Source organism: Peromyscus eremicus, chromosome 7, assembly GCF_949786415.1.
Source record: "Peromyscus eremicus chromosome 7, PerEre_H2_v1, whole genome shotgun sequence".
Classification (NCBI taxonomy): domain Eukaryota; kingdom Metazoa; phylum Chordata; class Mammalia; order Rodentia; family Cricetidae; genus Peromyscus; species Peromyscus eremicus.
The window spans coordinates 102,527,497-102,540,015 of NC_081422.1; the positions used below are offsets into that span (position 1 = coordinate 102,527,497).

Here is a 12,519-nt window from a genome sequence, read left to right on the forward strand (position 1 = left end):
CACCTCTCTCCCAAGACTTTACAAGAGAAGGTCTAAGGCAAAGATTCTCATCCTGTGGGTCGCAACCCCTTGGGGGTTGAATGACCCTTTTACAAGGGTCTCATATTAGATATCCTGCATATCGGATATTTACATTATAATTCACAACAGTAGCAAAATTATTTATGAAGTAGCAACAAAAATAATTTTATGGTTGGTGGTTACAACATGAGAAGTGTATTAAAGGGCCCAAGCGTTAGGAGGAACCACTGTTCTGAGGGAAGTGGGGAGTGATCCTGGAGCACTAGGTGAGTCACTGCAAAGGTGGCAGGCTGACCTGGCTTGCTCCCATTTTGGCAAACTTAGGCTTTACCCTGTATATCCTGGGACCCTGTGGACAGAAGACAACAGCCTTCCTTACCTATAGATCACCTGTTTTCCCAGCATGTGTCTGGAGCTGTACTTTGTTTGTTTTCTTTTTTTTTTCTTTTTTTTTCTTTTTTTTGGTTTTTCGAGACAGGGTTCCTCTGCGTAGCTTTGCGCCTTTCCTGGAACTCACTCTGTAGCCCAGGCTGGCCTCGAACTCAGAGATCCACCTGGCTCTGCCTCTCGAATGCTGGGATTAAAGGCATGCACCACCACCGCCCGGCTTGTTTGTTTTTCGAGACAGGGTTTCTCTATGTGGCCCTGGCTGTTGTGGAATTCACTCTGTAGACCAGGCTGGGCTGGAACTCGGAGATCCACCTGCCTCTGCCTCTTGAGTGCTGGGATTAAAGATGTGCACCACCACCTGGCTAGGAGCCGTACAATTTGAGGAAGGGCGTTCTCTGGGGTTCCAGGGCACCCAGGCTCCAGGGTCCACTCAGAGAGTAAGTCACCAGTTGCCCTGTCCTCACTCGTTTCTCGTGTAGTGTCCTTTGCCCCGGAGTACAGACTAAGGGAACCCAACGGCACAGCCAGATGTGCCTCGCCACTAGCCAAGACTCTCCCAGATCCCACAGTACCCTATTAGGCTACCTCCCTGCCTCGGATGCTCTCGGGCTCGAGAAAGGAGAGACGAAGAATCCAACAAACCCACATCGTGGAAGTTAGACTCCATGGGGACACGAGGTCTAAAAGTAAGAGAGAGCTAGGAGAGGAGAGCAGGCAAAGGATGCGGTCTCCCCCTCCCCACCACCCCCATTTATTTGTTAGTTTAAATCAGAGAACAACTTGCAGGAGTCGTTCTCTTTCCAACATACGCATCATGGGATCGAATTCAAGCAAGCGCCTTTATCAACTAAGACATCTTGCTAGGACGGGTAGTTACAGATTCCCAAATCCATAATACACCAGAATTCAAAGTTTGCAGGCTGGAACCCTGCAGGCGGAAAGCCAGGGCCTGAATTTGCCACGCCCATTTCCCTGCAGGTTTCCTTTTAGGAGGGAGAATGGTGCACGCGAATAGATACACTTGCCTGAATCCCGCAGGTAAGCCTGTGCACCACGCACAGACTCGGCTCCGCCCGCCTCTCTGCTCCAGTCCTGCCCACATGGGGGATGGGAGAAAACTCCCCTCCCAGCTAGGCTGAGCAGTTCAGACCCTCCCTCCCTAAAAGGCATTTCCTTCCACAGCCCGAATCCCCTATGCTTGCATCATTCGTGACCCACCCACAGTTCACCTCATCAGCCCCGCCCTCTCTTAGCCGTTCAGTCCTATAGCGCCACCTCCTGGAAGTCGGCGACATTGTTCCTCTTTGGGGGCTGGGGCTGATCCACTCCCCGCTGGCTCCCTTGTTCTGCTTGCTGAGCCACTATCAAAGTGAGACCTAACTCTAGCCCTGACCCTGACCCTTCCTAGAAGCCTAGGCTTCACAGAACCCGCTGGAGACGTGGTCTCAGCTGAGATTCGAGTCACTTTCAGCAAATAAGGAGGCACTGGAGGACAGTGGGGCAAGTCTCCATGCTTAGGTGTCAGTGTTGCCCATACCCCAGGATGTCCCAGCACATGGGCACCCCACCTTTAAACTACTGTCTCCTCTGCATCTTCTAGAGTCCTCACAAAGAAGTGGCAGGACCATCCCTCCTTAGGGGACTTATTTAAACCCTTGCTCTTCTACCACATGAACAAATAATAGTGTTTGGGTCACACTTAGGGCTGCTGGAACCCGCCTTACTAGCTCCAAGTTTAGCCAACTTCCCACCTTCTGTGACGCGTCAGAGTGGTCTAGAAAGTGAAGTACGTCACTTTTCTTTTTATTTTGGCTTTTCAAGACAGGGTTTATCTGTGTAACAGTCCTGGCTGTCCTGGAATTCACTCTGTAGACCAGACTGGCCTTGAACTCACACAGATACACCTGCCTGGGCCTCCGGAGTCCTGGGGTTAAAGGCATGCACCATTACACTCAACATCTTTTCTTCTTAATGTTTAAAGATTTGTTTTATTTATGTGTGTGTGTGTGTGTGTGTGTGTGTCTATGTTAAGTGTATGCCATGTGTGTGAGTGCCCATAAAGACTAGAAGAGGGCATCCAGAACATGGTGAGCCACCAGATATGGGTGTTGAGACACTGAATTTAGGTCCTCAGGACAAACAGCAAGTGCTCTTAACTGCTGAGCCACACATCTTTCCTGATAGCCACCTACCTCCATCTTTTGAGACAAGATCTTGCTATGTAGTCTTGGCTGGACTGGGACTCCCTATGTAGACCAGACTGGCCTCAAACTCATATAGAGATCCATCTGTCTCTGACTCATGAATGCTAGATTACAGGTGTGTACCACATCTGGTTTTTTGTTTTATTTTTGGTTGTGAGCATAGCCTTTAATGGCTGAGCCATCTCCCCAGCCCGGTTGTTTTCTTAAGACCAAGTCTAATGTAGCCCAGACTAACCTCGAATTTGCTCTGTAGCCAAGGTTGTTCTTGAACTCCTGCTCCTAATACCGCCACATGACACAGGCCAGGGTTACAGGTATGTACCACTGTGCTGGGCTGATCTGAATTTTTAGGATAGCAATACTGAGACTGAAACTTAGACATGAAAGACTGGCACTTGAGATGGGCCTTCTGTCTGACAGGAAGCAGGGAAGAGCTTCTCCTAGGAGATCATTTGGTTGGAACGCGAAGAAACAAGCTAGAAGCTATAACTTGGCAAGTAGTGTGAAACCTCTAGAAGGTCAGGCTAGCCACAATTCCTAACCACACAAGGCTCTCCAGGATCTTGGCTCTCAAGTCAACGCCTTTACGTGAGATTGGTAAGAGTTCAGACCCCTCCACTTTGCTTTCTTCTCTCTTTGCAGGCTGGCTCAGTGACCATGATCCATTGTCTCAACTCCATTCCCTAGTTCATTGGGCATCCTAGAGTCCTGTGGAGACAGCACCGTCCTTACCTCAACACCACACTGGAAAGCCATGATGGAGGGGTCCCAGGAAGTGGCCCTGAGCCAAATCAAGTAGAAAAGCAGGTTCCTGAGTCCCTTTCTGCCTGTCCCCCACCCCCTTCTGTCACTTTGTGTCTAGCTCAGAAGACATAGGCAGACTCACCTCCATCAAGAAAAGATCACAGGGACTTGGCTGGAGTGCTGGGAAGCAGACGTCTACCGGGCTCAACAGATACTCACCTCCTGCAAAGGAGGCAGGGAGCAGCAGGCAGATCCGTCTGCAGCCTGCAGCGTCTCTTCTTCCTGCTCTACTGTCATCCCGAGTTAGACATTAAATTGGGCTTTCTGAGGGTCAGCTTAACTGAGAGCAATTGTAGGGTCATTTCCCGTGCTCCTACTGCTAGGTCTAGAAGGTTGAGGTACCGGTCTTTGAAGGCATGTCGGAACAGTCTTAACTGAGACAGTGTCTTTAGACAAATCTCAAATCCCAGGCTGGCCTCAGACTTACTACGTAGCTGACTTTGTCTTTGAATTCCTTGTACTCTAAGCTCCACCTCCCAATTCTGGGGATACAGGTATGCAGCACCCGGCCTGCTTGAGACAAAGCCTTTGTGCCCAGGTTTGCTTTGCCTGGGTACTTTCAACATGCTACACATTTAGGTCCTAACTCCCACCATTGCTGGAGCATCAGGGAAAAGGAGTGCAAATCTGATGGTGAGCTGACAGAGGCAGAGAGAAGTCAGGAGAGGCATCAGTTTCTCTGTAACCAATGGCCCTCTGGCAACAACTGTTCTGTCTCCACTTCCCACACGTAAGCACTGTTCCAGGAAAACACACCTGCCTTTCCTAGATCCTGAGTATGCTCTGTCTACAGAGATGCCTGTCTATATCTGGACAGACACCTAGGGTTAGCCACCCAGAATCCAGAAGCTCAAGAACAGAACACACCCTGGCTAGTGGCCGGCCAACCCCAAGCCTATAGGCAGTTTTGGGTAGAGGCTGGAGTGGAAGCTTGTCAGCATACCTCCACCCCACTCTTCAGAGGGTTCAGCCCGAAAGAGACCTGCCCAGAGCTGCCCCTTCTGAGGCAGGAAGTCTTTCGCATCCTCCTCCTCTCCACTCAGTCTCACCAGAGTCCAAGCCACACCCTACCCTTGGAAATGAAGAAACTAAGGACCAAAATTAGTCTTAACTGGCTCAGAGGCAGGAGGAGTGCCAAAAGGAGCCTCCATAGTGGCAGAGTTCCTGGAACACAAACCCAGCCTTTCCATGGGTACAGAAATGCTTGAGCTTCTGTGCAGACGGCTGGGCTGGCTGAGTCATTCTTTGACATATCCCCTCCTATCCTTCATTCCCAGGAACCTTAAGAGATCAGGTATAAATAGACAGTCAAAGGCAATGGCATTGTAATAAAGACACTGCTTTTATTTAGTTTGATATGTTTCTATACAGAATGCAGAAAACACATCTTAAAATCATATAGAAGGAAATAAAAACACATCAGTGGTTGGTGAACACTTGAATGTGAGATTGGCTCTCCGTCTCAGAGTCCGATGGCCATCGCCAGCTCAGGGCTCAGGGAGGAGGCTGCCTGCAAAGGCATTGTTGCTCTTGTTATTCTGTTCACTGCCCCATTGCCTCCAGTTGCTATGACAACAGGCCACTCTGGGCCAGCCTCCTCTCTACATGGCAATGCCCAATGGTGGGGTTGCTAAGAGCAACAGAACTAACTATCTGGAAGGCTTTCCAAAGCCTTCACCTGGAATATTGGGATTTACTTATTATTTATTTTTGATGAGGTCACCAGAAATAATTTCATCAGGCTAGATCCCTGTTCCTGACTCTGGGACATCAGGGAAACTCCAACTTGGACCAGAGCGTGGAGGCACAAAGGCCCAGTTACCAGCCACCCGTGAAGCACTCATCTGCAGACTCCCCCATGGGGCACTGTTCACTGTAGAGAACCCTGCTGGGGGCTGAACAGGAAGGGTAGACCCTGTGGAGAATGCAGGGGGAACAACCCTTTGGAAACAGCACATCCCTCCTACCGGCTTTCCCTTCCTGAGACAGCATACCCTCTGCTAAACAGTCGATATGGCTTAGAAGTTACTGCTCCGTGTGCAAAGGGAGCCTGGGTCCACCCACCCGCCCTCCATCAGGGAAGGGATACATTATTGCAAAAGGCATTCCTCCCTAAAAGGTACCCGAAATAACTCAGACATCAAGAAAAGGCATGCTCAAAATGGTTTCTTCCAAAGGAGGAGAATCAAAGCAGAGTGGGTGCCCCTGAGTCATGGGACAGAGATACAGATGGATGGACGGTGTTCTGCTAAAAAAAGGCAAAGGAAGCCTCTATGTAACCCAGAATTAAACCCATTAGGAAAAGAAGGGGGGGGGGGTCAAAATGAGCAAAGCCATCAGTTCCATGGAATCAACACTAGGAGCTTGTACAAACTGCTGTTAAGCATCACCGTTTTTTAATCTTTTTTTGTAATAAAACAATTTGAGGCTGTATAAAAACTTTAGTAAAAAATTAGCTTTGAGAGCCCACAGATTTTTACTATGAACTATTGCTGGCACTCCTCCCCAGCCACCAGACCTTTTCCAGTTGTTCAGGCCCAAGGCCCAGGACTGGAGCGCCAGAAGAGGGGATGGGGTGCATGGGGTGGGGCTGTGGACTGGGGACAAAGTGGCCAAGGTCAAGTGAGGAAAGATCATCACATGACATAAAAATATTGCATCTTCACCAAAATGTCCCCCACTGAGTGTTTCAAAGACCATGATACTCCTTTTAAGAGGGAAAAAAAAAGAAAAACAAACAAAACAAAAACCCACGGAGAAGGAAAAAAAAGGTTGATGTGGTCGAGTCCTTCGACCTTCCCAGGTGCCCCTACGAGCAGCTGGCCCACCTTGGAGCACCTAGGTTGGGGGCCACAGCCACCAATGCCTCTTGGAGTCCCTTTTCCACAGAAATGAAGACCCCTTCAGTGGTAGGCCACTAGCGTGCATGGGGTAGAGGTCAGGATGTCCATGGCCCAAGAGGCCCCTCCAGCTTCCAGCCCCTGGCAATAGCGGGAGAGCAAACCCAGCACCAGGGCCCTGGCACCAGAACCAGGGCCAGGAGGCCCTCAGTCAGGCTCTGGGGTATCAGAGCAACCAAGTTGACATAGTGTGAAAAAATAGGATTCCTTTGATAAAAAATACTGTCCCTTGGTCTTCTCTAAGTTTGAAACACCCTGGGAGCTTATTTTTAGCAAAGCAATTCCCCATACCCACCCAAAAATTATACGTACAAGTTTAGGTAAACAGCAGATTAAATGTAAAAACTTAACCTTAACTTCTGAAAGTCCTTTGAATTTAATCTTTAGCTACTGTTTTCCATGTTACATCCTGCAGCTAGACACACGTGAATAGAAAAAACAGTACAGTTAGTGTTAAAGGCAAAATGCAGAGAGCTGGGGGCCACCCAGCACTGCCTGCGAGTTCATTCACGGTTCCTCGCTCCCTCCTCCTACCTCTACTCAAACAGTGCTTTCAGAGCCAGCCATCAAAACGCAGCGAAGAATTTTCTATGAACAAACAAAAAGCTGTTAGGCAAAAAATAAAAATAAAAAAGTCCCCAAAGTCTCTCCAGCAGCTTTGGGGTTTGGGAGGACCAGAGAGGGCGGGCTTGTCCAGGCCCTGTGTGTCAGTGTGTGCTAGGTCAGGTGTTGGCTACCGGTAGGCAATGGTCTGTGGGCCACCGGTCTCTACAGACAACACCGAGTTGTCTCCAGGCCCCTGCCCTACCCCTGCCTCCACCCAGGCGCTTGTGGGTTAAGGGGGGACATACGGAGGGGGTGACCGGTATGGGGTCATGTTCTTGGGACGAGAACCCTTGCCCTCCATGGGAGCCGTGAAGGGTGGTGGTGGCTGGTAGGGAGGTGCATTAGGATCCTCATCCCGCAGAGGTGTGTACTCTCCCACAGTGTCCTGGTTCAGAGGAGTGGTCTCGGGCACGCTCTGGTTGGGGTATTCAGGAGGTGGGAGGGGAGCCTTCTCTTCCTGCAAGATGAGTGGCATGCTGGAAGAGGGTGGGGGCTTGGAGTCATCCAGCTCATCTGCAAAGATGATAGGCACCCCCTTTTTGATAAAGGTGGCCTGGTCCTCAAGGGTCAGCTTGCCCTTCCGCTTCTTACGATAGCAGATCATAGCAATGATTCCAGCAATGAGCAGGATGGCTGCAACCACAACAGCTGGAATGACTGTGTGCAGGTAAACATCATCCTCACTGCTCTTCTCTGGGTCCCTGTCTGGAACCTCTGTGGCTGGTGCTGCTGAGGTTCCAGGAGAGGGTGGTGCCACAGGGATAAACTGTAGGTGCCTACAACTGCCAGAGCCTGTCACGGCAATACTCACAGCCTTAAAGTCAGGCTCCAGAGCATTGGAGAAGGCAGGCCGAGGTTTCCCGTTTTCATCAGCAATCCTGCGGCTCAGCCCTATGATCTGCTCCTTGGGGCAGGGCTCCAGGGGCAGTGTGTTGTTGGTCCATTCCACCACAATAGAGCCACGGGTGATGTTCTGAAGGGTGATACTGCTGCAGTTTCGGTCCCCAAAGGCAAAAGCTAGCTTCTTCACCAAAGCAATTTTCTTGTGGATGTCATTCACCACTGGTGCTGGGTCACCTGTAAACTTGGCCTTGAACCTCGCAGGAGCTTTGTCCCCTTGTGGGCGCTTGTGAACATGGATCTCGAAGGCGTCCACAGCAGAAAGGCCCCCTTTGTCTGTGGCATGCATGAAATACTCATGCTTTCCCACATGGCTGCTATCAGGCAGGCCGTACATGAGCTGGCTGTTGCTGTTGAACTGAACCCAAGACTTCTCGCCTACCAGCTGCTGCTCCCGCAGCTTCAGGGTCAGCTTGAGCTTGTCAGTAGTGGTGTCCTCATTGTCATAGAAGGTGTCTGATGGGATTTTCACCTCAAAGTAGGTACCCACCCAGGCATCGACCCTGTCAATGTGGTTCTTGAGCTCTGGCCGCTGGTTAGGCTCTCCACCACGGGGCACTCCACTGGTGGTAGTACGGATACGAGTAGGTGGGGAAGCTGTCTCCAATCTGGTGATGGGTGCTTTGGTGGTGACCCGGGGTACTGGTCGGGGTGTCCGTGGTTTTTTGGTTGGCCTTCGAGTTGTGGTGGTTGAGGAATCAGTTGAAGGCGTTGCTGGTTTTGGCGTGGATACTCGTGGCTTCTTGGTGGTAGTTGTTGGAGGTGTAACAACTGCTGTGGGCTCTACATAGCCAGGAATGGTCAATGTTGGCCGAATCTGGCCAGGAACTGTGGTGCCAGCTTCTGACACCCGAGTAGGCTGGATAGGGCCCAGGGTTGGGGTCTGAATGATGGCACCTCGAGTCCGAGTGGTGACCGTGGGCTTCCCAGGAATAGGATCCCTGACAGGAGGAGCCATGGTCTCTGTTGGGGGTGCAATGGCTGGAGATGTGGGGGTAGGCACTATCCTGGATGGTGGCTCCTGGATGGCCGTGGTTGGGGGCCCAATGGCAGTAACAGGTGTAGGTGTAGCATGGATCTGCCTCCGGATTCGTTTGGGGAGAGCTGGCTTCTTATTGGCAATGTGCCAACCCACCACAGGATAACCAAGTTGGGCAGACATAGCACCCTCCCTAGCAGGAGTTTCTACACCACGAATGTCAGGCACACTATTCTGGTTCAAGGAGCAGCCTAGCTTCCATGAAAGCAGAGCTCCATTCTCTACCACTTTCTTTGCATTTCCTGGGCCAGCCATGAAAGCTGACATGTCAAATAGTCTATTATTTACTACAGGTACCAACTTCATGTTGTGAAGTTCTACTTCTGAGAAGCTCTGCATTCTGTTCAGGAGATCAATCCTTTCCTTTGGGGTCATCTTGGTGAGGTCAGCATCCAGTATCACTGTAAGGACAGTCACTGGCTCGTCAGCAGCACAGGCAGATGACGCTACTTCACCAGGGTCTGATGAGGCTGCCCGCACAGACTGTGGTTCATTGTGGTCTTCAGGGTAGACCTCGATAGCGAACACACTGGAAGTCTGGGGTACATGGCTCCCATTGGCTCCCAGCCGTGCAGCGCTCACTGAGATGTAATGGACACCTTTATCGGTGTCCAGAGGGAGGCCTTCCAAGGTGTGACTGTGTGGGTCCCAATGCAGCCAAGACGGCAAAGCTTCCTTCCCTGCTGCAGACACCTGAAAGAAACATAAGTGTGAGCTATAAATGCTATCGTTGTTGCATAATCTAAAATGATCACTACAGTAAACCACTGGCCTACTCTGAGTTATGTGATAGACTGAAGGAATAATTTAGGATTCTTGCTGGGAAATCCTACTCATCACCTCCAAAGGAGAGCAATAATGTCCTGTTACATGACACGGAAGACTGGGACACATTAACACACACAAACAGATTAGGATGCCATGGGCCTTAAGAATGTATGGATTCTGACTGGGAATGACAGTGCACAGCTGTAATCCCAGAACTCAGGAGGCTGAGGTAGAAGAACGAGTTGAAGGCCAGTCGGGGTACAGTTTGAGACCCTATCTCCACAAACAAACAAGGCTAGAGAGAGGGCTCAGCAGTTAAGAGAACAGAGTGCTCTTCCAGAGGACTGGGGTTTGGTTCCTAGCACCCACACTGGGCAGCTGTAACTGCAGCTCTGTAACCTCCTCTGGCCTCCTTTAGCAACCGCACACATGTGGTGCACATAAACTCCTGCAGGCAAACGTTTAGATACATAAATTTAAAAACATCTTAAAAAATAAAACCGGTGAAAACATGTAATTTAAAAAACAAAGATTCTTGTGGACTTTCATGAAAGAGATATACCCTACCACCAACTTGCCTGCTCTTACCTGTACAATCAGGTTGGAACATCTTATTCCAGCCAGAAACACCCTTTCCAATCCTCTCTACTACTCTTTGCAGACACATGCTTCTGCTCAGGTCATACCTAGCTTAGAGTACCTTGCCTGCACACAAAAAAATCCTGCACATAAATAGGAAGTGCATGCAAGTCTGGAGATAAAGCAAGTTGATACCCTAGAATAACTTGTTTGACAATCATCACTTAATGCACTACGATAGAAGACACAATTTTTATAAAATAGTTAAGTGTAATATGTGTTAGTTTAAATGTAATTGGCCCCATAATCTCAAAGGGAGTGGCACTATTAGGAGGTGTGGTTTTGTTGGAGGAATTGTGTCACTGTGGGGTAGTGTCTCAGTTGACTTCCTGTTGCCTGCAAGATGTAGGGCTCTCAGCTACTACTCCAGCACCTCGTCTGTCTGCACTCCGCCATGCTCTGTCATGATGATAATGGACTGAACCTCTGAAACTGTAAGTGAGCCACCTCAATTAAATGTTTTCCTTTTAAGAGCTGCTGTGGATGCCGGGTAGCGGTGGCTCATGACTTTAATCCCAGCACTCGGGAGGCAGAGCCAGAGCCAGGTAGATCTCTGTGAGTTTGAGCCCAGCCTGATCTACAGAGGGAGATCCAGGACAGGCACCAAAACTACACAGAGAAACCCTGTCTCGAAAAAACAAAAAACAAAAATCAAACAAACAAACAAAAAAAGAGCTGCCGTGGTTATGGTGTCTCTTCACAGCAATAAAAACCCAAGACGCAACAATTGTCTAAATTAATCCCACTTCTCAAGAACTGTGGTACCCAGGGTAGAAGGACTAAAAACAAATATTCTAGAACAATGTCTGCCAAAAGAGTCTCAAAGAATGCTTGCCTAGATTGCACTAAGTCCTGGGCTTAATCTCCAGTACTGAATAAACTGGGTATGGGGATACACAGTGATTTTGATTTAATGTGAGATACATGAAACCCCGTCTCAAAAAAAAAAAAAAAAAAAAGGAAGGAAGGGAAAAGAATCCTCTCTAGTCTCTAAAGTAGGTTTCAGAGTGAATCAGGTAAGGGAAAGAAACATACACAGCCTGCTTCTGCCCTTGACACAGAAGAGACCTAAGGCGTTCAATTCTTTATTATCCCCAAAAGAATCGTTCAAACTTCTTTCAATGTGCAAGTCCTTTTCCACAGTGACATAAATGGAAATACTCAGAGCACCCAAAGGAATTTCAACGCAGAAACTTCTATCAGCTGGCAAGAGAGAAGTTAACACTTGCTTCTTGCCTAGGCCCCATCTTTGGCTCTGCTCACCTTTGTGAAACACATACTCCTGCCCCTGATGTAAGAAAGGTCACTCATTCTCTGCTCTGACTCAAGATGCTTTCAGCCTCAAGTCCAGAAACACAATGGCCAACAGAGGGCACATATTCAACACCACTCAGGGACTGTTCCTAATTTAAGGCCACAGCTGCTGCTGCTTCTTCTTTTTTTCTTTTTCTTTTTTTTTCTTTTCTTGAGACAGTTTCTAGGTATAACCCTGGCTGTCCTGGAACTAACTCTGTAGACAAGGCTGGCCTCAAACTCATAGAGATCCACCTGCCTCTGCCTCCTGAGTGATGGGATTAAAGGCATGCACCACCACTGCCTGGCCGGCCACAGCTTCCCATGGAAAAGGAGTTAAAGCCATGCCTGCTGGGCACGAAACTGGCTGCCTAGGTCTTCTTCCTGCCCAAAATCCAGGAACCTGAGTATTTAAAGTGGACTCTAGTTCAAACCTAAGATTTGTACCCAGGACACATTACACCACAGATTTTTTACTTTCTACACTTCAAACTGGTTCAGACTTGTTACATCCAACAAAAAACCCAAGAAGCCAACTGACATTATGAGGAGACACCACTAGGGGGATGCTCTCTTCTCAGAACTCTGAACTACCACTGAAGAGTTAGTTCATGAGTGATACTTGTCTGCTTTCTCATGAAACTGTAAACTCTACAGTGTACCATCAGCTAATAAATGCACCACAAAGAATCACCAACCCTGTCATGCACCAAACAGAAATATTAAGAAATCCATAAACATGACTGTTTTCCAATCCATGAAAACCACTACATATTTCCTTAAAACCATCTAGTTATAATATTTTTTCAAACTTCTTCTGACATCCTGACCACAGCCTTCCCTCTGCCCAGTCTCCCTTGCTGTGGGATGTATGGCAAATGTGTTGCTAATTAATCAATAAAACACTGATTGGCCGTTGGCTAGGCAGGAAGTGTAGGCGGGACAAGGAGGAGAA

General features: G+C 48.9%; 1 protein-coding gene across 5 annotated transcripts in view; it reads right to left on the reverse strand.

The window, feature by feature from the left end:
- Positions 1-4,742: 4,742 nt before the first annotated feature.
- Dag1 (dystroglycan 1) overlaps positions 4,743-12,519 on the reverse strand; it is a 67,168-nt gene continuing 59,391 nt past the window's right edge. For all 5 annotated transcript variants that reach the window (XM_059268638.1, XM_059268636.1, XM_059268639.1 and 2 more), the window contains one exon: positions 4,743-9,557. In XM_059268638.1, the coding sequence (XP_059124621.1) occupies positions 7,155-9,557 (2,403 nt within the window). In that variant the 3' untranslated portion in view covers positions 4,743-7,154. The remainder of the gene's footprint in view (positions 9,558-12,519) is intronic.